Source organism: Aplidium turbinatum, chromosome 8 (genome assembly GCF_918807975.1).
Source record: "Aplidium turbinatum chromosome 8, kaAplTurb1.1, whole genome shotgun sequence".
Lineage (NCBI taxonomy): Eukaryota > Metazoa > Chordata > Ascidiacea > Aplousobranchia > Polyclinidae > Aplidium > Aplidium turbinatum.
In genome coordinates this window covers 4,217,755-4,244,457 of record NC_137479.1, presented here as the reverse complement: position 1 = coordinate 4,244,457, position 26,703 = coordinate 4,217,755, and the positions used below count along the sequence as shown (strand labels likewise).

General features: G+C 40.4%; 1 protein-coding gene across 1 annotated transcript; it reads right to left on the bottom strand.

Annotated features, from left to right (window-relative positions):
• Positions 1-777: 777 nt before the first annotated feature.
• On the bottom strand, positions 778-2,992 carry LOC145775450 (zinc finger MYM-type protein 1-like). The gene is made up of 3 exons (XM_082586747.1): positions 2,887-2,992; positions 1,161-2,237; positions 778-1,010 (listed from the first exon to the last, which is right to left on the bottom strand). Exons 1-3 carry the CDS (start codon positions 2,990-2,992, stop codon positions 778-780), a joined length of 1,416 nt encoding a protein of 471 aa, XP_082442873.1.
• Positions 2,993-26,703: the final 23,711 nt, after the last annotated feature.

Here is a 26,703-nt window from a genome sequence, read left to right as displayed (position 1 = left end):
TGGCGCGAAGTCGTAAATCTCCAGCTCAGGGCCGTCCAGACAAATGCGCAATAGTGTTAGCCCTCAATGGTGTTAGTGTTAAATTTCTATCAGTATCAGCGTGAATAAGGTCGCCACATTCGCCTGAGCACGTGCGGAACCCAGCTGAGACTTGCTTCTCTGTGACGTTTCTTTTTAACAAACGATCAATGTAACGCAATAATCCTAATTGTTAAAATTAGAATACATATCCTGCCGGAAATTTCAGACAACTTTATTTCAAGGCAACATTGCAAGCGTTGAAATGATGTAAAAATGGCTACTTTTGCCATCAGCTCGTTAACAACGCTAGTCTAATGTGATCTTTAAAGCAATTGCCTGTACTATTAATTGCTTCAGCTCCGTATTTGTTCGCGTTAAACAAACAATTGTAACAATTCAAATTTAAAATATATTTTTGCTGCATTAGCTCTATTTTTGTCAAGAATTTTGCGGCAGTCCTTTACGACCGACCAATGAGTCGGCTTCGGCAGACATTCAAGGTCATTCCGGAGGTCATGTCCGCCATGACCGCCGGAATTTCGAGGCCTGCAGCCTACGTCATGAAACGTCGAATCAACATAAAAGAAGATAACTTTGTCATATGTGTAATCGAATAGACTGCAGCGGTATGTCAAACGATCAGATAGAAATGAAAACAAGTATTACATGCAAGGCGAAAGTGATCTTACATTGAATATTGAAATATATTCGACTTTAATTTGTTCACGTCTGCCTTATAATGCGGCTTGCTATAAATTAATCACATCCAAATTTGTTTCTGCGGGTCGTTGTCTTGGAAACAAACTCCGTGACAAGTTCTTCCATGTTTAATTTCTCCGCCAATTCGTGATGACTACCTATAACGGCCAAATTGTTCAGTCGTTGTTGCGTTTGAGTGCTGCGAAGGTAGGTCTTCAAGCGTCGTAATAACGAAAAGGAACGTTCGGCTTCACAGGAAGAAGTCGGCATAACAATGTAAGTTACCAAAGCTGCATATATATTTGGCATTATATCGACCATTGACGGCTGTGCAATGAATTTCTGACGTAGCGTGTTCACTGTCACAACATCACCGTCACGTTTGCAACAAGCGAACCACTGTTTGCGTTCACGCAGCAAATCCTTGCGTTCCCAGTCACCATCATAAAATTTGGTTACTTTCGTAACATCGGCTTCTTTCATTGTGGGATTCTCTAGCAGCTCTCGTAGCAAATCTGCCATTCGGTATGATAAAGAAGGGAAACGGCTAACGATTGCATCTGACGCCGTTTGCAGAATGTTTTTGTAGACGTTTGAGTAGAAAACAGCAATTTCGTCTTCTGAAACGGTGAAGTTCTTGCGAGACTGCCGGGGAATTTTGGGGAGATCTAACCTCAAGTCACAAGCATATGATTTGCATTCTTCGTAAAATGATGTAGCATTATCTGCAGAAGAGCTATCGGCAGTCAGAGTCTCTACAAGCGATTCCATCCAACCGCTAACATCACCAGCTACTACGTTCCTACCTTGACAAGATTTGTGAACTGGGTGAATAGTTTGGAAGAGATGTTGTAGCGAGCGAAGTCCAAAGTAGTTGCCAAATCTTTCCAAGCTTAGCAAGTGGCCAACAGCTCGACCGCGAATGCTCCCAGACTGTGACATGTCATTCCCAATTTCTTCTAAAAACTCCAGAATAGAGGGATATTGGCTCAAAAAGCAGTTCAAGGCGTCCAATCTTAACACCCATCTTGTATCGCTGAGTGGTTTGATTTGACTCATCTTGCTTATATTAGGATCGGAGTTTGTCGCCAATATTCCCTTGAAAATACTCCAACGTTTTGGTGAATCTCGTATAAAATTTATAACTGCGTTCAGGAGTGTCATCGCTTGACTGGCAATGATGTTGTTATGACAGGCATCCTGTACAGCTAAATTTAATTGATGGCCACTACAGTGAAAATACAAGGCCTTATGATTTTTATCGGCAATGCGTTTTTGAAGACCGGTTACCTTCCCTGCCATATTGCTCCCTCCGTCGTACCCTTGTCCTCTCAATTGATTGAAGTTGAGGTTATACCGCAAAAGAACATCATTGATGATTCTATAGAGGGATTCCGCATCTGTTTTCGGTGTTTCGTAAAAACCTACGAAAACTTCATCACTTTCTAAAGAGCTTGTGCAGTAACGGAAACATATACTTAATTGTTCTTTGTTGGAAATGTCCGATGTTTCATCGGCTATAATGGAAAATACGTACGGTACTTATCAATATTGTAAAACTTATTGACTCCCAGAGATTGACTTCGGATGTTAAAGATCACTTGACGGATAATTTTGTCCCCGATAATTTTGATTATTTCGTTTTGAATTTTTGGTGAAAGGTATTTATCACAAGCATCTGATGATAGGTAAGACATTACTTCATTGTTATAAATCCCAAGGAGTTTCAGGAGATTCCAGATGTTGGATGAAATCTTTTCATCGCCATGTCCCCGTAATGGTGTACATGATTTTCCACAGAAAAGAATAGCATTAAAAATAGCTGATAATGCAACCCTGTTTTTGCGTTGCTCTTCTTGGGTGCGACTGCAAATTCGTGCACGGTTGTGTGAATCACTGAGGCTGATCTGTACAAAACAATAATATTTAATAGTAGCCTACAGTTAATTTTCAAGCTTATTTTTTATATGTTGCGCTGATATTCATCTTGACGAGGCCTCTCCGCATATTGATTACAAAACTTCATCACTTGAGCGTCTTTTAACTGTATTAATATGCCTGGTGGGCCACCAGGCTACTACCACAATACCGTACGACATTACTACTACTATACCACTCTACTACTACCACCACCAGTGGTGGCAATTATCACTTATGCCAACTTACGTTTAGAACATTTGTTGATTGTTGATGTAAATCTGAATTTTTGTGCTTCTCTAGAGAGGAGGTTCCTTTGCGAAAAGTTTTCCATGCTGAACGTCTCAATATCCATGGCGTTGATGTGCCGACATTGACACGTTTATTCGCAGTGGCCCAGTAACAGAAGGAACAGTAGCAGCTTCCATCATCGTTTAGTCTTAACCAGTTATATTGAGAAAACCATTCTTTTTGCGCGGATCGATCTCCGTTGTCGTTTCTTGGCATAACTTCCGGAAATTTTGTGAGAGGAGAAATATCGGGCAAACTATGCGTATCTACTTCCGTTTGATTTTCGCAACTGTCAGCTGATGAACCTGGGTTACTACTTGTACTTGCTGCTTCATTAGCGCTTGGGCGAGGCCGCTTGGGCGCAAAAAAACCTGCAATGCTTGTCTGATTTGTTTTTTTCATCTTAATAACACTTGGTATCTGAAATACAATCTCTGATTCTTGATGCAACTGATTTGGATTACAACTAGCTTGAAATGAGATTTTATTCGACTCTGACTCCTTTATCGTTGAACTTTCTTTCATTAACTATCTGTTGCGTCACAAATGAACCCCTGCCGCTTCGCCGTTACATATTGCATCGACGGGAAACCAATCGATTTCCAACCGGAGCCAGACAAATTGTTTTCTCTCGAACGGCACTTCTTGACGCAGTGCGCGTGTTTGTGCTTAATTGTTACAATCATGTCTGCCTTTGATATGTGTGGCGCTGCGTGCCACCCACAAATGTAAAACACTGAAAATATTGCGCTTTGGTAAAACGACTTTCAAGAAAGAAAAAAAAACGTTATTTAGCAATGCAAATTTCCATTTGAATCGGTGTATTTTGTATGCAAACCAGGGCCCAGGGGTGCTCTCGCATTTATATTGTTACCTCAGATTTTCATTTTGGGGTGCTCAAGCACCCTTCGCACCCCCGAAATTACGCCTATGGGCCTGGATACTCACTGCGATGCTCATGTGGTTACTTGTTAATTCAACTACCTGTATACTTGCTTTACATCTAGCCTACTGCAATGGTTTTGTAAGAAAAGCAGCTTACTGCTAACCTTTCAACAGTCTTTCCAAACAAGTATTCTTTAAATATGTTCTATCTATGTAACATTTACTAAGTTCTGTCTTCTGTATCTGACTGTACCAACTGTACTACAAAACTTTCTGCAATGTTGAAGAGACAAACTACCGCCCTGGTAGTGTCATAAGAATAAGGCAATCGTTGTAAGCCTTCGCATCCCCTTCTTTAGATATCCCTGGTGTGGCAGTTGCCGTAGCAACAACAATGCAGTGAGTGCCGCCTTTTTTCAACGCAGCGTTGTTACGGAATTGCTTTGTTCTGTCGAATAACTAGCGAGAGACATAGCGTAAAACAAGAAGTGTTGGATAATTCAGCGTTTAACAAAAACGGAAATAATTGTAACGAACACTTCATAAGTGTCATGAAAACAGGGTGGGCGAAACATATTTTGCCCACCCTCGTTTCACGGCAGGGTGGGCGCCGCCCACCCGGCCCACCCTATTTCGACGCCTATGCCGACGCTAATGCGCCATTCATGCATCTGCGTCGGCAATCACCTCGGCAATTGCCGATTGCCGAGGCTAATTTCGAAGACTGCTCTCTTCAGAAGTCGTCAGAATAAAACTAAGTGATTGTGATATGTTTAAGCACAGACAACAGGGGCCGCGGCTTCTAGGTGCAGACAGTTAAGTGACTGCCAAATAATACAAACAATATACTAAATAACGAATTCGTCATTGCACAATGCACAAGACCAGGAAACTGTGTTCCGAAAGGTAGTGCAATTTGCTATTACAACAGCAAAGTTGCAGCATCATGCTAAAACAAGTAGGCCTAGTTAATATCTACAGCAGTGATGCACGCGCTTACAAATAAATATTGACACCGTCAGCGTAAACGCAAACGTTCGAAAAACCACACACTGTATGCGTCAACGTAACTTGTAAAAAAAGTTGGCGGCGTCAGCGCATACACTAGCGTAAACTCATTTTGTTTGCTAGGTGCCAAACATTCACACGGCATAAACCACTCGAAACAAACAAGTTTTATTTTGAATTTCCACGAAGAAACACAAGTATCTGAAAGTGTTCATCTGACATTTTGCTGCGTTTTGGTTTCAATATGTCTTTGCCCATTGAAAACATTCTTTCAACTTATTGAAAAGTTGGAAAGTTTGATAAAAAAAATGCAAACAACAGCTAAGACATTAAAAAGTATATATGCGTTGACGCTATGCGCTAAAAAACTGCAAAAACTTTACGGCGTAGCCTCAAGCGACAACTATCCAAAAAAATGTGGCCGTAAGCGTTAGCGCAAACAAAAAGTTTACGCCGCAAGTCTACAGCGTAGAATTTGCGGCGTATACGTACAATCGTACATCTCTGATCTACAGAACAGAGAAGCCAGAACAGAGGTTAAAAGTCTTCAGATACATTTTATTACTGTTAATATCTAGGCAGTGGCTATTTGACCGGCGCTGGTCTTTGAATCTGAAACAATATTTGACCGGTCACGACGTCACTATATAGGCACTTTTTTTCTTTTTCTCTTTCAAAGCAAATGACGAGAAGAGTGCCTATATAAGTTCTAAATTCGACAACTATGTTCAACTGATTCGATGGCGCGTAGGATACGTCTCGAGCTGGTGTTCCAGAGGGAATGAGTTCGAAGCTACGCGGAAGCGTTTTTTTTTTTTAAATTTTTAACTAAATTTTGACCCGAATTGACTCAATTGTTAGGCTGCTGCATTTTTGTGGTCAATTTTTAATTTGAGTAGGCCAGCCTACAGCCCAATTTTTAATGTCTTTTCAATTATGAGTAATAAATTATAGAGTTTTTTAATTTTCTTGAATTTGAGAATTTCTCTGGGTAATTTTCCGTTTGTCATGAGAGGATGTGACTGTGTTTGCCGAACGACGCATTACATTTTTGCGTTACATCATTACATCTTAAAACTCTAACGCATTACATCTCAAAACTTTAACGACAGTTAGGCCTACCGGTCAAGCACAATATACAGTATTGTAGTTACAATTCGACAGCTGACTCCATCACAGGATGTCGGCCCTGATTTTTTTAATAGTGAAGCAATGCTACAATATTGAAAGTGATGTACACATGATTACAATTATTTCCAACTGTTTGAAAGATATCAAATGCTCACATCTCGAACTACTTGTCACATCCTGCCAATGAGCACACTTTTTCAACCTTTGCAGTGTTGAATTGAATCAATGCAAATAAGCGTTGCTTTGCTGAATGCTGACTGGGTTCTGCACGCAACAATGTTAGAGAATTGCGTGGCACTTTTTTTGCTCATGCAATTTATTACTTGTTCTATCATTTCGGCAATTGCCGACACCTACAAAATGCGAGTGACAAGAAGTCATACAAAGGAACCGAAATGGAGACAAATCTTGTCCGATGTATAGGTCAACCCTTGCTTTTTGAAGTAAAAATCACTGGCGAAACTTTCGACCTATTTTTGACTGGAGTATATCATTCATTTTCATTTTTTCAAGGTTATTTTGACGTCACAAAGTCCTGTGTCAGTTTAAGAGAAAAGTAGAGGCAGAAGTAGCGATAACACTTTAGCCTGAGTAGCATGCCACTTTTATGGATTGATAGAATGGTAACGGTAACAGTACCACGCTACTTTTAATGCAGCAGATGCTCATTTCATTTTTAATGGAACTCAGCTACTCACAGCTGAGGGACCACGTGAAGGTGCTCATCATCTCGCTCAAGAACTCATATTGCACTATACCGGTACAAAATATGGTAAAAATAAATGATAGATTTCATAGGTTTTTTATTGAAAGTAGTTACCCGGTATATCTATGGCACTGTACATATAGCAGTTTCAATTTTCATGCAAAAAATATATATCTACAGCGCTCTTATTGATAGTGCGCGCAGTCAGGTGCATAATTTCAAGGACAACCACGGTCCTCTGTCCCTCATTGTGATCAATCATTCATAACTTGGTCAGACCAGACCAACACCAGACCAGACCAACAACTTGACTGACACAGACCAGGGTTGCCAACCTGTCTTCACCAAAAAAAGCCAGACCTAGTCACAAAAAAAGCCTAAAAAAAGCCAGAAGAAAATAGCTGAAACAGCCAAGAAAAAGCCAATTAGTATTCATTAAACATACACATATAAAAATTGCACAACCAAATAGTGTTCCACCGAACTTTGACTTCAGCGACAACGCAGAAACATAGTTAATGAAAAGACAAGCAACTAGAAAATTTTCTCGTTTCGGCTTCAAAACGACATTCGGTCGGACACTACAACTAAATATAAGTTAGAAATTACTGCTCCGATTGACGCTGACTGAATTTTTTTTCTAAAAAAAACGGGAAAGATAAAATTAAGCCAAAAAAAGCCAAAATTATGTTGGCTTTTTATTACGTTGACAAAAAATCGATGAACCATGAAAAAAAGCCAGAAAAAGCCTAATTTTTCTGGCTTTTTTTATATAAAAAAAATAAGCCAAGGGAGTTGAAAAACAGCCAGATTCTCAAAATCTGGCTTCAAAAAAGCCAAATTGGTCACCCTGACACAGACCAGACCAACACCATAGACATCTTATTATAACTAGACCGCGCATCGTCACTTCTCTCGTTTACGATTTTTGAAGAAAGCAGGTTCAGACGTCAGCCATTATTAGTGTACCTATTCCGCGCGTTTGCCAATGCTTTTGTAGGGACCCGTAATGAATTTTCATTGTTTTGAATTCAATTCAATTCATTTTTCCTTGTCAGAATGAAAAAGAAATGATATTGTGAAAAAGAAATACAGGAGCAAAACCAACAAAAGGAAAAGGTGGCAAAACTATAATGGTTTGTTTAAGACGTGCATGAAAGGATCTAATATTGCGGTATATGAATCGATAAATAGGCCTATACAGTAGTTAAGCACGGCCACCAAACCTGATACTTTAAAACAAGTAGAAGTAGATGAATTAATTAGTTAAGAATCAGTCGCCTCCTCGTTCCTGAAACAACTGGAGCGCCAATTCTTAAAGCAATGAGAACACGACTGAACACAACTTAACTTTCTACAAAATGTAATTCTCCTATAATTATTTGCGTTTCTTAAAAAACTCAGTTGTTGTGAACAAATAATTGACAAAACAAATAGTTTTCTATGCAACAACACAACCGCAGCTTTTACCAGGATTCTGTTCAATAGAGATTGATGGCTTTCGATTTTCTCCGTTGTAGCAAAACGTTGCATTATGACGTAAATTCGTGTGATTTCATCAACAATAACTTTTAAAGAAATAGCTTCAGTTTCAAGTTGCTGTGAAATAACAACTAATAAATATCTCCGCAATTCACCTAGTATGACGAAATCTTTATATGATTTCACCTTTGCTGTTCTATAATCGCAAACATATTGTTGGAATTTGTTAATTTTAAATTACGTAATTGCTTCCTTTTTTTTTGTTTTGAAAGTGCTTTATATACCTCCGCACAAACAAGTTTTACATATAATATAGTAGGCCGTTTTGTCAGTTTACAAAAAAGCTGCAATTTCGTACATTGCTGGTTATGCTGCCAAAATGTGCGCAAAGATAACGTTATGTGCAAGGTGCCGCTTTGAACTGAGTTCACACACTTTACCTGTTCAACCCAGCTTCTTATCGTTTAAAGATAGAAGTGGACTTTTTAAACCTTCTTTCAGTGTTGTATATATTTGTGAGGAAACTGAATTATGCATTAAACGGTTACTAACTACCACAGCTGGGAGATTACCTCTTTGTCCAGGCATTGTGGAAGCTATTGCGGTAGCTGTGCTTGGAAATATAAATCATTCCAAGATATTTACTAATCTCACGGATCATGTGTTTGAATGCACCGTTACCGATAATCACATTTTTACGCTAGTCAAAACTGTGTCCAAATGTTATTTAAAAATTAGGTTTTACCACATTGGTAAGGAAACCTGCAAGCAAATACAAGGCAAATTGGTTCGTAAAACGCTTAACAAAACAGTGGTTTTCAAACACCAATAAACCACTTCCTTTCGACATCACATCAGTATTGGTGAATATTTAATTTGTTTTGATTTTGTTGAGCTATAGGCCTACGTTATAGCCGCTATAATATAGCGTATCATTCGCTTAGGTTTGATGTAATAAACTGTTTGTTGCTATTTTTACAATAGGCTAATCATCAGCTCAGCTGTAACGCCAAATTGAATACGGTAAGAGTTCTGCTGAACTGCTGCATTCAGTGTATCGTATACGTGCTCTCGCATCGCAGTGTTTATGCTTTATATTATAGACTGTATGTATAATTCTGTGCAATTTAACACATGCTTTTATTCATTTCATAGATGAATAAAACCTCTATTACACCAAAGTTCTAAATTATAGTTAACAAGTTAGTTTTCTGCAGAAGCGCAACCAGCTCAGAAATGTTATCGTTAACAGCGCAGCTTTCACGCGAGTTTGAGACACTAACAATGGCCGCCGCCTTTTTTCAATTTCTTCAATCGAAATACGAGAAGCGCAGTCTAGTTATAATAAGATGTCTGTGACCAACACCAAGCTGGTCTTGCTGTTTATCTTTGAATGACGTCACCAATCAGAGATGCCAAGTTTTTTTTAGAAACCAGTCAGTGAATTTAAAATAACATGCTCAAACCGACAAATCAACACAAAGACAAGCCCAGTTGCGTACGCAGGATTTTCTCAAGTGAGGGGGAGAGCATTCAAATTTTTCATCAAATCCAAACAAAAACGAATTGAAAACACGCCTATTTGGTAATCACAACCAGTAGTAAGTGATATTGTGCAAGATTAGCTTTCCAAGCTCAGCTTGAATAGTCTGCCCCATTAGCTCAATTGAATTCAATTTATTTTTCTTTGTCGGAAAACAACAGCAATGATAAAGTTACAAATAGTGAACGGGAACAAAACTAACAAAGGAAAAAGGTGGCAAAGCTACTAAAGTTTAAAACGTGCATGCGATGTAAATTTAAAGGTTACGTACACGAAAGTAAATTAAGCACGGCCACCAAACCTAACAGTTTAAAGTAGATGAATTAGTTGGAAGAACCAGTTTGTTGTATTTCTGTTTGATTAACTTAGATATACCACACTTTAATAGATTACACACAGACCACTTTATTGTACTTTCTCTCTGCTGAATCTATCTCATGCTCTAGTCTCGTAACAGTCGCACGTAGTACAAACGATAGGCTAGTGAAACGTAACAATGGTTTCTATGACGAAACACTACTGTTCCAGACAATTGTTCACCTAATCAAACGTCATATAAAAACCGTTCAAGTCTACTGAATATTACGTCATGGAAATTCCTAAAACATGTGCCAAAATTGCACCATCGTTCGTAAGACCTGTGTCAAACCTGTTTAAACCTGTTTCAGTTGAAACCTGTTTAAACATGAAATGTTGCGTCGCGCTAACTGCTGGCGTGCCTTTGAGTTATCACAAATTTTTCTGATTCATTCTCGAAGTTGTTTGTTGGAAGTCGGTCGCACATTTAACTGGTTTATTTGGTGCTTGCTAGCTGGACAAATTCTCCGTCTTTTATCCAAGTAATCTGTATCGTAGTGACAGTTTTTTTAGAGGTGTACGGCGTTGCATCTCGATTTCGATAGCCGCGGGCTAATTTTACAGGAATACACTTATTGAATAGACGTTTCAAGGAGTGTTTCTTTTTCGGTTACTACATGCAGACAAACGGATCCGGGAACTTTATGTTACAATTTTCCCACGAAGAGATTATGGTTTACCGCTGTGACCATAAAAAATAAAAGACGAGTTCTTGTCAGTTGGTAGGTCAAGTAGAAATTAAAGCAAGAAAAATAATAGACGATTTTGTTAGCTGGTAGGCCAAGAAGCACTTGAAGGCATAAAAATAAACGACGTGTTTGTTGTCAGCTAGTGCAGAAGAACTACTTAGAAGTACAAGAAATAATAAAAGAAGATTTGTTGGTTGGTAGTCTACACTCTTACAGAAGCAAAGAAAAGTAAAGACATTTCTTCTCAGTTTGGTACAGAAGAAAAATAACTTTGACATTCATTGGCAAGAAAGAAGATTAAAAGACAATCCATCTGTGCTTGTAGATTGGAAGAATCCAAGCAAGTTTTGTGGACTTTAGGACTTCATACCCGTACAGCTACGGTATCGTGCATTTAAATTCTTTTTTGTATTTTTTCGGTCTTTGCAGTTAAGTTTTTTATAACTACTGTAGCCCTTTGTGTGTTTGTGTAACTTAATTTTTTTAATTGTTAATTTAGCCCCAACATTTAATATGTCTACACTCGGTGGCGACAAGGACTCGACCGCCGTAGACTCGACTGAGTTTAAGCCTGATGATGTTCTTTGCGGTCGGGCAGGCCATTCTGGGGAGGGACCCAGTAACGATGAGGCTAAGTCAGTTCGAGAGGCCCGGCATCTTAGAAGGGATATTTTGACTGAAATTGGGGAACTTTCTGTAGCCCTAGGTTCTTTGAGTGATAAGCAGGAACTGTTAATTTTTCGATCTAACTTATCTACTTTAGAAGAGGAATTACGGCATTTCCATGCTCTTTTGACTAAAATCTTTAACTCTGCAATCTTGGCAGAACTTCGTGATAGGGTAGATCCCGAATTTAACTCGTTAAAAAATAACTTTGAACAAAAAGAAAGTGAGTTCTCAGATATGTTGGATGCTGACATACATCCTGAGGATAGCGCCTCAAATGTAAGCACTAGGATGTCTAGGACTTCGTCTCGGATAGTGGCACAAATTAACCTGCAGCTAAGACGAGAGGAGCTCCAGATACAAGCTGAGGCCGAAGCGAGAGCTGAGGCCATTCGAGCTGAGGCTGCCGCGAGAGCTGAGGCCGAAGCGAGAGCTGCTGAGGCTGCCGCGAGAGCTGAGGCCATTCGAGCTGAGGCTGCCGCGAGAGCTGAGGCCGAAGCGAGAGCAGCTGAGGCCGCCGCGAGAGCCGAAGCTAGAGCTGCTGAGTTCGCACTCAAAGACGCTCAGTTGAGGGCTGAACAACGTAAAGAGGTAGTTTTAGCTGAATATCGATCAGAGGTGGGCTCTCGGCGTAGCTCTAAGAAGGGCTCTTCTAGGCATTCCAGAAATGAACATCAATCGCAGTTTAATTTAAATAACCTTTTCCAAACGCCCGTTCAACCTGTGAGTGGACCAGGGCAATCCACACGTTTTCCAGCTGTTTCAGGAGGTCTCGGGGCCGCGGCTAAGGGTCTTCCGAATGCTGTAATGTCAAGGTCTGCGAATTACAACCGAACTCCTCCCCCAGAGCGTACAGGTCACGGGGCCGCCATTAGTAGTAATGCTTTGCCCCCTTCACAGTTTTCTGCGCCGCTAGGTTTTGATCGCCCAGCTACACGTAATTTGGGTGTTTGTGAGAGGCGTATCGCGTCTCCTGATTTTAACGTGTGTGAGGATCGTGATCGGGCTGTGCATGTGACTGAGCCCACTCAGCCCCTTAAGGGATATAGCTTGTCTTCTCCCGCTAAATCGAGTTCTCAACAGCAGGATTGCTTTTTTGAATACCAAAATAGTAGGACGTTTTTCGATAAGGCGGCCTTGATTGGTTACGATGGTAATAATATGCCATTTATCTTCTTTAAAAATCGTGTTACGGCCTTAATGGCAGCTTCGCCCTTTAAGGGGACTCGTTTGACTTTGTTACAAGCAGCTTGTGTTAGGACAGCTGCGCAAACGATTGTTAATTTGGTTTCTGATACTCCTGGCTTGTCAGAGGAAGACAGGATAGAAATGTCGTTAGCTCGCTTGTACCAGCGTTTTGGGGTTCGTGGAGGTCTTTTTGCAGAACCGGAAATTAGAAAGTATCGCTATGGTAGCAAATTGACTTCGACCTCTTCCAGTGATCTGAAAAAGTTTAAAGATGAATTATCGCAGTGTTTGCTTTACGCGCAAGCTTATGGTCAGCGTGACAAATTGGAAGGACGTTTTGTTTTGGATTTGGCTAAGCGACTCCCGTTTGACGCTAAGCAGCGTTATCTTGACTTTTTAGGTGATCAGTATGGTGGCACTGATGAGCCTACTTTTCAGAGTTTGTTTGAATTTGTAGTACGGGAGGAAACGCGTAAGTCGACTGATTTTAGCATTATGCTAATGGGCGATTCTGGTGAGTCGCAGCAATTTAAAAAGTTTGGCAAAGGAAAATTGCCTTCATGTCCGGTTAGGCAGACGTCCGTAAAACCCCATGATGATGTGATGTCAGGGAGTTCGCAGTACTCGACTGTTGTTGGCGCACCGCGCGGTGGTGAAGCCAGACGTAAAAACCTACCGGCATGCATTTGTTGTTCGTCACGTGGTCAAGTTGAATATCATTTTTTGTCTAATTGTAAAGAATTTTTGCGCTTGACACCTAAAGATCGGAGAGATGTCATTGTGAAAGCTGGCAAATGCTTGAATTGTTTGCGCCAGCATATGGTTAGGGATTGCGTTCATGCAAATAACTGTCGTAAGTGTGGGCCTAACAACGATAGGAAACACTATTTTCTTCTGCATGAATTTTATGTGACGTCACGTGATTCTCTGGATTCTGTTGGGAAAGATGAGGCTCGTGCCAGAGTTCCTGTGCGAAATGTTAAGATTGGAAATGTTAAAGCAGCTTTTAACCGCGTGACTGCTGCTCGTGTTTTGAATCCAATGACTGGCAAATCGAAGTTGGTGTATTGTCAGCATGATCCTGGTTCGCAGTTGACGTTTGTTTCGAGTGATTTGGTGTGTGAACTTGATCTTAAACCGTACGATAAAGCGTCGTTTAAAATGGATACCCTGGCTGGTCAGAAAGCTGCTTGTGCTGACCTTGTCAAACTCAACATCCAGTCGTTAGAGACAGATGAACTGTTTTGTGATATAACTTCGGTGGTTAACCCAGCTTGGGCTGATGATGTTAAAACTTTACCGCATAAACAAGATTTAAATGGTTTCCGTCATTTTCATGACTTGAATATGTTTCATTTGAATGATTGTAGTACTGTAGATGTACTGATTGGCAACGACAACGCTTATTTGATGTGTGCAAAAAAAGAGCGTGTTGGTGAAAATCGTAGTGAACCACATGCTTTGCTCACTCCTCTCGGTTGGTTGGCTTGTGGTGGTAAGTCACCCTTAGATGAAAGCGTTGCTAAAGTATGCAGAGTGCAGACGTCTTCAGAGTCGGATGTCATCTCTGGCTTTCAGCGTAAAATTGAGTCTCGCGATATGGAAATAGCAGACCTGAATAAAGTCATTCAGGATTTGACGTTGCAAAATGAAACCTGTGAATTGTCTCGCAATGATAAGTTGGCTAGAGAACTTGTTGAACCGAATATTGAGTTGAAAGATGGTCGATTTGAGATACCTGTTCCGTTGAAGGAAGATATTGATCTACCTAACAATTTTGTGTTGGCGTCAGATAGAGTTGCTGCTTTAAGGAAGAAGGCTTTAAAACAACCTGAACTTCGTGATTTCCTTACTGACACCATGAAAGATCTTAAATCAAATGGCTATATTGAGCGTACTGGTGAAGCAGGAAATGTCAAGGGATTTGAATGGTATTTACCATACTTTGTTACATCACAATTAAAAAAGCGCATTGTTTACGATGGCAAGTCTGAATTTCGAGGAACTTGTGTTAATGATGTAATGTTTTCGGGTCCTGACTTGTTAAACCCTCTGGTAGATGTCTTGGCTAGATTTCGGCTTGGTAGATTTGGTCTCATGGCTGATGTGACTAAATGCTTCTTTCAAATAAAGTTACCTGAGTCGCAAAGGGATTTGTTTCGTATATTGTGGTTTGAAGATGATGACCTTGAAAATGGTAGGATGGTACCATTTCGTTTTTGTGTACACCCTTGGGGAATAAAGAGTAGCCCGTATATCGCTTGCTTGGCTATAAAGAAAATGATCGAGCAGAATCCCAGCAGTGCTGGTGAATTGACTCTCTGCAATATTGCAAATAATATGTACATGGATGATTTTATATTTTCGGCTGATAGCTTAGAGGAAGCTCAGCAAATCACTCATGAATCAATTGCTTTGTTTGATAGCCGTGGGTTTAAACTTGGTAAGTGGAGTGCTAACAAGGAGGCTATGATTGTCTTGTCAAATTTGGATAATGAGATGCTTTCACCTTTGATTCGTGACATTGACTTTCAGACTGAAAATATGACTTTGCCATCAGCGAAGACATTGGGTTGTGTGTGGCAAACCGAGTCTGACGAGATGCGTATCGCATGTTCCTTAAAGCTCTTAGCTAAACACACGCGCCGAAGTATGCTCAGTCAGCTTGGACAAAATTTTGATCCGCTAGGCTTTGGAGCGCCATTTTTTCTAAAAGCACGCCTTATACTTCAGCAATTGGCGATAGACAAGTTTGATTGGGACACCGAGGTCCCTGATAGCTTTGTTAAAGAGTGAGAGTCGTGGCTTCGCTCTTTGGACCTGCTTAAGGATTTTTCGTTACCGAGATGGTATTTTGCAAACTCTGGTGTGTGCAGTCCGGATGATATTGTTTCATATCAATTGCATGGGTTTAGTGATGCTTCGAATCAAGCTTTCTCTTCTGTTGTTTACTTACGTAGACTGGTTAACGGAGTTCCGAGTGTGTCTTTCGTTCTGGGTAAATCTACCATTGTTGTAAAAAATCAGTTTTCTTGGCCGATAGCTAGGAAAGAGCTTGTTGCCGCTTTGAATACAGCAAGACTCGTGAAGCAGGCCTACGAGGCATTGAAGATGCCCGACTGCCTTAAGTATTTTTGGTGTGATTCTCGTACTGTGTTGCAGTGGGTTAAAAACCCTGATTTACGTTTGAATAAGTTTATTACGCGTCGAGTTGAGCATATTTTATTGTTGTCTGGAGCCCAGGATTGGCGTTTTTGCCCTACCGATATGAACCCAGCTGATGTTGGCACAAGGCCAAATCTTATTACAAAGAAAGAATTTCGAGAGTTGTGGTTAAATGGTTCTAGTCTTCTCTACCAGTGTGAGGAAATTCCATCTGTAGAAAACCCCACTCCAGTACCTGTCCATAGCCTATATCTTCGTGACGAAGAGGAGTCGCTTGACGTTGGACAGGGTGGTCTTCACAGATTGATCGAGGCCGCACCTTCTTTGTATGTTATGAAAAAGAGAATCGCTTATTTGGTTGCTTTTGTTGAATTTTTGTGCTGTAAAACGAGAAAGCGTAGCTTTGTGAAGCCAAAACTGGGTGCATCTTATCTTAACAGTGCTTCAGAGTTGGCTGTGAAGTTTGTTCAGAAGAGCGTGTATGGCGATGTGGTACATTTAATGACCAAACGATCGCCGGATGCCCTTGAGGAAGTGATAAAGCGAGGTAGTGTTGGCGCTTCGCAACGTGAGAAGGAACGCTTGAAAGAATTACGTTCACTTAAAAAGTACAGACCTTGTGTAGATGACGCTGGTGTAATCCGCATTGAAGGGCGCTTAAGTAATTCTCCCGAGATCTCTCTTGAAGCAAAGCATCCGATTGTTTTGCCTTCGAAGCACCCCTTCACTAGGCTTGTTGTACTGTCGCATCATAATGGAAATGCGCACTGTGGAGTACAGCACACTTTGTTGTCTACGCGACAGAAGTTTTGGATCGCTAATGGTAATGCCTCCGTGAAGAGGTATCTTAATGACTGTGGTGTATGCGCGATTGAGAAAGCTCGACCTATAAGGCAGCTCATGTCTGATTTACCTTTGTCTCGCACAACTGCGCATAGGAAACCCTTTTTTGATTACGGCTTAGACTATCTTGGACCTTTAACTTTTGTTGAAGGTAGAAGTCACAAAAAAGCTTGGGGACTCTTGTTCACATGTATGGCATCTCGCGCTATTCATGTTGAGCTGGTTACGTCATTGTCGCTGAGTGATTTTTTACTTGCCTTTACAAGGTTTACAGATGTACGTGGGCAGGTTAATGCTATCTATTCCGACAATGGAAGTACCTTTCAGGCAGCATCTAAGAAGTTACCCGAGTTGATAGGATCAGCTGAATTTCACAACGCCCTGAGACAGAGAGAGATAAACTGGGAATTTATACCTCCGTATGCTCCGGCGCAAGGTGGCGCCTGGGAGGCAATGGTTAAACAATTTAAAATTGCATTTTTTCACATTTTGGACTCTTCAATACGTAAGCCCAGTTTTATTGAACTGCTTACGTACACCAGTAGTGCCGTTCGGATCGTGAACGAACGCCCTTTGGTACCTTTGAGTGACGACCCTAGGGATTTTACTGTCATCACCCCTGCCTCACTTTTGACCCCATACTTAGACCCATACTGTGCTGTTGGGCAACCACATGATCGTGACCAACTAAGAAGGGATTATCGGTTCAATTTGTCACTTTCTCAGCAGTTTTGGAGTAAATGGATCGATTTTTACTTGCCAGGTCTTCAGGGCCGGAAAAAATGGCTAAAAATGGCCGAGAATTTGGAGCCTGGTCAACTTGTAGTGGTAGGTTCTCTCCAAGACATTGGTAAACGTGGGAAGTATCAACTTGGGAGGGTGCATGAGGTAGTTCCACAAATTAGGAAAGGGAAGCCTGTGGTTCGTAGAGCCAAAGTTGCCGTCTGCAACTATGATGAGAGTACGGGGAAAGTGAAAGTAGACTATGTGTTGAGGGATATTTCGTGCCTCGCCCCCGTAAAGAACACCTAAGTGTTAGGGTTTGAGCCTGGTTTTGTCTGCGGTGGCCGACACTTGTCTGAGCCCAGAACAGTCGGTTATTATCGCAACCATTGTATATAGCGTCATTTTTGCGTGTACCTACTACCTATGGTACCAATTTCATGTATCGTCGTGTTTATTCTTATTGCTGTTCATTCTTTGCATGCCCTTTGTATTTGCGTATTAACTTAAACGTGAGTGATTCAAACAATTTGTGTATCATGTGTTTTTATTCATTGGCTCACAATTGTCGTCAATTCTTTTTTAGTTATGCCATGTCAGACTGTCATAACTAGGGGCCGCTATGTTCCAGACAATTGTTCACCTAATCAAACGTCATATAAAAACCGTTCAAGTCTACTGAATATTATGTCATGGAAATTCCTAAAACATGTGCCAAAATTGCACCATCGTTCGTAAGACCTGTGTCAAACCTGTTTAAACCTGTTTAAACCTGTTTCAGTTGAAACCTGTTTAAACATGAAATGTTGCGTCGCGCTAACTGCTGGCGTGCCTTTGAGTTATCACAAATTTTTCTGATTCATTCTCGAAGTTGTTTGTTGGAAGTCGGTTGCACATTTAACTGGTTTATTTGGTGCTTGCTAGCTGGACAAATTCTCCGTCTTTTATCCAAGTAATCTGTATCGTAGTGACAGTTTTTTTTAGAGGTGTACGGCGTTGCATCTCGATTTCGATAGCCGCGGGCTAATTTTACAGGAATACACTTATTGAATAGACGTTTCAAGGAGTGTTTCTTTTTCGGTCACTACATGCAGACAAACGGATCCGGGAACTTTATGTTACAATTTTCCCACGAAGAGATTATGGTTTACCGCTGTGACCAACTACATCCCTCCTTTTTTTAAACTTTAAAATACGGTACAGATCATATAGTTAATGCAGCTTTAACATTGAAAAAACAAGAACATGAATGAGCTTTTACGAACTGCTACAGCTGCACTTGTGGCGACTCAATTACGAAACAATTGGTGACATAAACGGTATGTACATAGAACATCAGATCAGGCTATTACTATTTCGACTATATGCCTTCATATGCAAGTATGAAGCAAGACATAAACAAATAAGAAAATTGTTAGTATGTGGTAGGTTACTCCAATACACGTAAAAACAGAACTACACAATATTACCACATACAGTAAACATGTTTATGTGAGAACATAGTCATTAAACCTTGTTGGTTTAGTTATACAGCGAGAAGATCTACGTTCTGGCATTTGTAAACGTGGGGTGATAGATTCATTGAATCTGGTTCATTTACAGTGACTAGTGGTGAGTCGTAAGTCTCACTTTCACAAGGACTATTGTCTGGACTGATATATTTCTTAAAGAAAGACGAATTACGTTTTAGTTCAATACCATCTTTATCCATAACAGTAACCTCACCCTTTTCTTTCGAGACAACTGTTTGAGGGACAGGTTTAAATGTAGGAGACAATTTAGAAGTTTTAGGATTTCTAACTAAGACTTCATCACCCATTTTTATTTCCGACTCTACAGCCCCCCTTTTTTCGTCAGCATAGCTTTTACTTTTCAATTTGTTCTCCCAATCACGATCTCTGACTTCTTCGTCGAACTGTTGTGGCTCACGACACAATTCTGGAAGTTTCGTTTTCATTTCTCGTCCAAACATCAAATAGTACGAAGATGCACCAGTGGATGACTGTGGTGTCGATCGATAAGCCATCAGGAATTTACTGATCTCCTCTTTCCATTCTTTTCCGTCCACATGTGCAATTCTGATCGCTTTCATCAACGTTCTGTTTTGTCGCTCCACCTCTCCATTTGCTTGTGGCCACAATGGCGTCGACTTTTCATGCTTTATGCCGTACTCGGTTAAGAAATTTTCAAACTCTGAAGAAACAAATTGTGGCCCATTATCAGTTCTCAAAGAAACTGGCACACCGAATCGTGCAAACACAGGCACAATTGCGTCTATCATTTTCGTGGTGGTAGTAGACTTCAAGACAGCTATTTCATAGTACCTACTGTAATAGTCTACAATAACTAAAATGTTTTCACCGCTTGGCAACGGTCCAAGAATGTCAGCAGAACAAGCTTGCCATGGACCGTTCGGAGGAACCACTCTTGTCATCGGCTCCGGTCTTGCATATTCGCTTGTCACTTGGCAACCATGACATTTCCTACACAACTTCACTGCATCACTGTCCATTTTAGGCCACCACACTTTCGTGCGTAGTCTATTCTTAGTTTTAACGATTCCCTGGTGTCCTTCATGTGCGAGCTCCAAAACGCGTTCTCGCAAAGACTTTGGAATTACTAGTCGTGTTCCTCTTAAAATTAATTCACCGTAACAACAAAGTTCATCCTTGACATGTAAATAGCTAAATTGAGAACACTTTGACCAATTACCAGATTTGACATATTTTCGAATTTCTTCAAACTCCTTGTCACGAGCAGACTCTCTTTCAATTTCTAGCGGTGTTAATGCAACTGGAGTACTGCTTATTGCTACTAACCTCACAAAATCGTACTCTTCATGCGAACCGTCTTCTTTTGATTGTGTGGAGTTGAGTCTTGATAAGGCATCTGCAATGTTCGTACGTCCCGGTCTGTAAACAACTTTGAAATCATAAGCTTGTAACCTTAAAACCCATCTTTCTATTCTGGCAGAGGGTTTGGACGTTTTGTTATAAATAAACTGTAAAGGTTTATGGTCTGTTTCCAGCTCAAATTCCTTCCCGAACACATACAGATTAAAGCGTTCACATGCCCAAACTAACCCTAAAGCTTCCTTTTCTGTTTGGCTATAACGCTTCTCAATGTCAGAAAGACTCCTTGACGCATAGGCAATTACACGCCATAACCCATCCTGTAGCTGTGTAAGAACAGCTCCTAAACCGACTGGTGATGCATCTGCAATAATGCCTGTCTTGCAATCGGTTCGGAAAAATGCTAAGACATTAGCTTTGGTCATCAATGATTTCAGCTGTTCAAAAGCTTGTTGCTGCTCCTGCTTCCACTCAAATTTAACTTCTTTCTTTGTCAGATCAAGTATAGGCCTAGCGATCGTAGCAAGATTTGGAATAAATTTAGAAGAGTATTGAACCAATCCCATAAATGATCTTGCTTCACTTGAAGTTTTCAGTGGTTCTGCATTCAGTATTGCTGCGACTTTTTCCTCGCTAGGACTGACACCTTGCTTGCTCAGATTGTGTCCAAAAAACGTCAGCTTCGGTAAACGAAATTGGCATTTATGTTTGTTCAAGGTTAATCAGGCTTCCTGTAGTTTTTCTAAAACATTAATCAATCTTTGGTCGTGTTCTTCTTTGTTCTTCCCGTACACAATTACATCGTCTGCGATGTTGGCTACTCCTTGGCATTTCTTCAACACATCGCACAGAATCTTTTGGTACTTCTCTGGAGCGGAGTTGATTCCAAACATCAAACGTTCATAGCGATACAGTCCTTTATGCGTCACAAATGTTGTGATGTAACGACTTTCTGGCTCTAACATAATTTGATGGAAACCCCACTTTAAATCGAGTTTACTAAACATAGTGCTACCATTCATTCGATGCAACAAATCTTCAATTGTTGGAATGGGATGTCGTTCCCGGATGATTGCTTCATTCGCTCGACGCATGTCTACACACAATCGTACATCCCCATCTGGCTTTAGGATAATAACAACGAGTGAAACCCAACCTGTAGGTCCCTCGGGAACTTCTTCAATGATGTCTGCGTCGAGTAGGTCTTGCAATTTGCACTCAACTTTACCCCTAAGTTGAAATGGAACTTTACGTACTGGTTGAGCTACGGGCTTTACCGATGTGTCAATGTGTAACTTTAATTCATAATTTTTTAAAAGTCCCACCCCATTAAACAGTTTAGGGTAACTATCAAAAACATCATTACACAGATTGTTTACACGTGAAGGGCCAATACGCAATACACTCAATTTTTCTGCAGTATCTCTACTTAAGAGACTAGGTGCATCACAGTTAACTACAATAAAATCAGTTACACAGGCACAATTAGTATCCTCACAAATTACTTCTGCAGTAAAAGTACCTAGTGTAGGTAACGGTGTAGTACTCCCATATGAATACAAAGATTTAGCTGATTTCCGACATTGGGCAACAACATTACGACATTTTAACCATTCCCAAGTATCTTTACTAATCACATTACTGGCAGCACCTGAATCGATCAAAACATCAGATAATTTTACACCACCAACTTTCAAAGTTATTGTACAAGAGTTCTTACGTGTCCCTTGTAAGTTGAAAAGTTCTTCTTTGTTGCTCTCCTCGTTTGCTGCGAAAATAAAAGTCTTTCCTTCTTCCTCTAATGTATTGGTATTGGACTTGCGCTGCACTGGTCTCCGCGACGGCGTATTCCGATTCATCTTGACGTCAGAAGGATATTGTGACGTCACACATCTATTCGTTCGGGACCGTGTTCGACATTGTAAAGCAAAATGTCCGACTTTGCCACATTTGTTACATTGCTTGCCTCTTGCTGGGCATTGTTGATCAAACTTAAAATGTCCAGTCTTACCACAAGCAAAACATACTTTCCCTTCCTTCTTAATTGAAGGCAATGCGCGTCGATGCTCTGGGTGGCGCACTTCGTTGACATGAACTGATGACGTAGGCTGCATTGTCTTTAATTGATTTTCGACATCTTCATGAGCTTTTGCAATAACTATTGCATCATTCAAAACTAGATTATTTTTTTCGAGCAACTTCCTTCTCAATATGTTAGAAGCACATTTTTCAATAACTTGATCTCGAATGTAGTCATTTCTATTGGTTCCAAATTCACACAACGTTGCTTGCTGGCGCAAACGGCAAATAAATTTATTAATTGTCTCGTCTTGGGCTTGCGTCAGCTGTCGAAACTTGTATCTTTCAAAAGGAACATTAGATTTAGGCAAAAAGTACTCATCCAAAATTGCTTGAGTATCGTTATAAGACTTACTGTCGTCATTTTCGTCCACGAGGCTGAAATAAACTTCTTGAACCTCTTCTCCAGCTGTGTGTAACAACAACGCTTGCTTTTGTTTATCGTCTGCGATTCCTTTACTGACTTTAAAAAGAGAAAATGACCTTTTCCACTGCTTCCATCTTTGTCCTAAACCATGTGGATCACCTTGCACTTGAAACGATTTGAGACTGCCTAGTTCGCAGACCAGCGGGTTGCTTCGGGCTACAGTAACTTGTTCAGCCATCTTTCACTTTAAATCCTCGTCGCCATTGTTGTATTTCTGTTTGATTAACTTAGATATACCACACTTTAATAGATTACACACAGACCACTTTATTGTACTTTCTCTCTGCTGAATCTATCTCATGCTCTAGTCTCGTAACAGTCGCACGTAGTACAAACGATAGGCTAGTGAAACGTAACAATGGTTTCTATGACGAAACACTACACAGTTGGCTCCACATACCTAAAGTAACTGGAGGTGTGCCAGTTGATGAAACCATGCGGGGACGACTGAACCTTACAACCAATATAAAAAAGAAAAATCAACAACACGAGCATTTAAGAATAAACAATGAACGTACGGCATATTATTACATATTAAACATATTACATATTATTTACATATTAAACATATTACATATACAAAATACAATGTACAGTGCATCGTTTTAAGTAAAATGGAGTGTTCGCAGCAACGACAGTGGTGTGATGTTGAATAGGAATTGATAACTGATGGGTACAGGAATTTAGATTAATTAACTTATTATTTGAGCATGATATTAAACTGATGAACATGAATGATGAAAAATGTAGTGAAGACGATATGTTTGTTTGTTTGTTTGTCATATCTTTATCCTGCATTGCGGGAAAGCGGACTTGAGCGCTATGCATCGGTGTACGCCTTTCGACGTACACCTGACCCACGCTGCAGCCGATGGCAATGTCTATTTCCGGTGGTCTACTCTACTTATGACTTAAATTTGGTACTACTCATTACTCGAAATCGATTATTGGGTAGAGGCAATTATCGTAAAGTTTTTTGCTCAGAGAAACAACAGCAAGTGCGGGTGGCTGGAGTCGAACATGCAGGCTCTCGACTGCGAGCCCAACGCGCTAACCACTCGGCCACTGCTGCCGACAATGAAAATATGAAAATGGTCTAGATGACATGCGGGTGACTTCGGTATCGGAGCGGAATGGAGTTTCTTTGGAGTTTTTTTAAATGAATTTCCAACCAAACTTCTGGAGAGTGATACAGCTTCATTGTTGAAATAGGCTACTCTTGTCAAACAAATCTGCACAACAAAGTAACAGAGAGTTATAAGGTTCTGTGAACAAGTATATTATACGTAGTTCGGCTAATTAAAGGCGTATTGCATTGGTAACACATTAGCATCTAATAGCAGCCTATTGAAATTGAACAATTTTAGGTGGTGATGGCAGATGTACGACAGTGATAGCTGTGATAAGCTAAGCAGATACTAGGTGTCAAACAGTAGTACTTGAAAGTTTAAATGTACAAAAGTGGTATCTATTACACAATGGACGTATGCTAATCGGTTTGATTTTTTGTTTGCAGATGGGTTTTCAGCTTGCTGCTGAATAATGAAAAGGTTTCGATTTCAGTAATGTGTTTAGGGAGATCGTGGGAGATCGGGAGATTGTTGCAATTTTTTTGCAGTTTGTTTACAATGGTAACATGACCATGCTTCCAAGCACTAATGCAATATCTTAGATTGCTTTCAATGAGAGAATGATAGAGAGAAATCAAATTCGCAGTGTTTAAGTAAGGTTTAATCTTGCAGATTATTCCGAAATTTCGTCGCAGTTTTTGTAGCAAGTGAATCATATGAGATTTCCATGACAAAATTTCATTCAGTAAAATGCCTAGGAAACTAACAGTGTTAAGACGTTCAATGGTTACGCGCCCTGTTCAAGATCATGCGGCGCTGGTTCGACTTTCTGTGTGTGCGCTTGAGCAACGCACACACCGAAAAGTGCGCTTGAGCAACGCATTTTAAGACTGCTCGTTTGATCGCTTTCAATTTTCTCCGTTTTCACAAGACGTTAATTATGACGTCAATCCGGTGATTTTATCAACAATTACCTTTAAGAAATAGGTCAGTTTCAAGTAACTGTAAACTGAAGCAGCGTTGCCACATGGTATTCTACGACACCAATTGTGGAAAAAATGGTGTAATTTAAAACGGGCTTGGTGTAGAAAAAATTTTCTTTTTCACCATCACAGATTTGGTGTAATTTTGAAAATATTTTTTACTTTGTTGTAATGAAGTATATTTATTGTTGTGTTGCATTTATAAAACTGTTTGTCCATCCGTAATCTTTGCTGACCTATTGCCCGGCTGCTTTGAGTCTTGCTTCTCTGCTGAGTTCTGAGGGTTTGTTTATTGCTGAACTACGTTTATCCGCTAATTGGAGTAATTGTAGCCTATAGCCTATGCTACACCATGAGTAGTCCGTCCCGACAGCTCAGTTGGTTAGCGCGTGACTTCATGAACAAAGAAGCTTCAACATCAAGCGGCGCTGCTGGTTCGACTCTCGCAGTGTGCGCTTGTGCAACGCATTCTAAGTTTGTTTGTTTGTCATATCTTTATCCTGCGGGCTTGAGCGCTATGCATCGGGCTTGAGCGCTTGAGCGAAAGCGGGCTTGAGCGCTATGCATCGGTGTACGTCTTCCGACGTACACCTGACCCACGCTGCAGCTGACTGCAATGTCTGTTTCTAGTTGTCTACTCTACTTATGAGTGACTTAAATTTGGTACTACCCAGGGCCATTACTCGAAATCGATCACTGGGTAGAGGCAATTATCGTAAAGTTTCTTGCCCAGAGAAACAACAGCAAGTGCGGGTGGCTGGAGTCGAACATGCAGGCTCTCGACTGCGAGCCCAACGCGCTAACCACTCGGCCACTGCTGCCGACTAAGGACTGATTTCCATTCAGCGGCACAAAATGGATGGAATAATTCTAGGAATGGTAGAAGTATGCGATTGCTCACTCAAAAAGAAGGTGGACAACTGGAGGGTCATACAGTTATGACAAAATTTGGTGGAACTGCAGCTTAAGGTCTATTGTCAGTCCAAGGATAAAGATTCAAAACCAACCAAATAATAGACCTTTCCCGCAGCCAACCAATGAAGCGTGACGTTGAAAACAAGCCACTTCAATAACTGAAATCGTAGCAGTGAAGCACAGTTTTTGAACGTTTTAATCGAACCATCGCTCAATTTAATCGTACATTTTGTAGTAAAAGTACTTTTTTGACTGAGTATTACATTTAAGTTATTTATTTTCAGAAAAAAATTGAATTTACTACAGGGCCTTAGCCCATGGGCCTAACTACCGCCGGCACAGCGCTATAGCCTACTGCACGGGACCACTAAACGAAAGGACCTCGCATTGATAAATTTTATTTCAAAAATATTTGAGTTAACAACTAAAGTAGGTAGCCTAAACGTGTTATCATCTCATTTAGAATCTACACATGTTTTTTTCGTGCAGCATTGACGTTTTTGTCCTAGCTTACCCTATGCTTTTGGTCACTCCAGGTTTCTAGCCACTTAATGTTTGTGTTTGGTTCGGCTTTTTTTATTCTTATGGAACTAATATATTGACACAGAATGAGACAGCATAGGCCTATGTATTTTGGGCAATTATTACTTTCTGTCGAAATAGGAATAATCACATCACAAGTTTGCAACATACACGCATGCATTTTAAATTGGACTACAGCACAAGTGGAATTCCCAATAGCCTACCATACTTTTTGGTTAGGCTAATACAATTTTATTAACTTATTAGCCTTGTTGTCTAAAATTTTAGTAACCTTTTTAACATTATAAAACTCTAATTAAGTACAAACAATTTACAGTAATGTAGCAACTGCATGATTGAGTGATGAAAACGTTTGCGCGACGTTCGCAAAGGACGTCGGTTCGACACCACTCCAGAGTTTGCCGCTGTGTCTCGGCAAAGACACTTAATGTCATGCTAAAATAAGGATAGCAGCTGACTCGACAACTAGGCCATATATCTCTTCGTTGCTTCTTATTGTGTTGCATTTGTGATCGCAGTG

What these genes read in the sequence shown, in the direction of transcription:
- LOC145775450 (XM_082586747.1), bottom strand. Translation starts at nt 2,992, where the DNA reads ATGGATATTGAGACGTTCAGCATGGAAAACTTTTCGCAAAGGAACCTC. An exon ending in AATCAACAAATGTTCTAAAC is followed by an intron (nt 2,238 to 2,886) that starts GTAAGTTGGCAT and finishes TTTCCATTATAG; the next exon opens with CCGATGAAACATCGGACATT. An exon ending in AGTAACCAAATTTTATGATG is followed by an intron (nt 1,011 to 1,160) that starts GTGACTGGGAAC and finishes ATATATATGCAG; the next exon opens with CTTTGGTAACTTACATTGTT.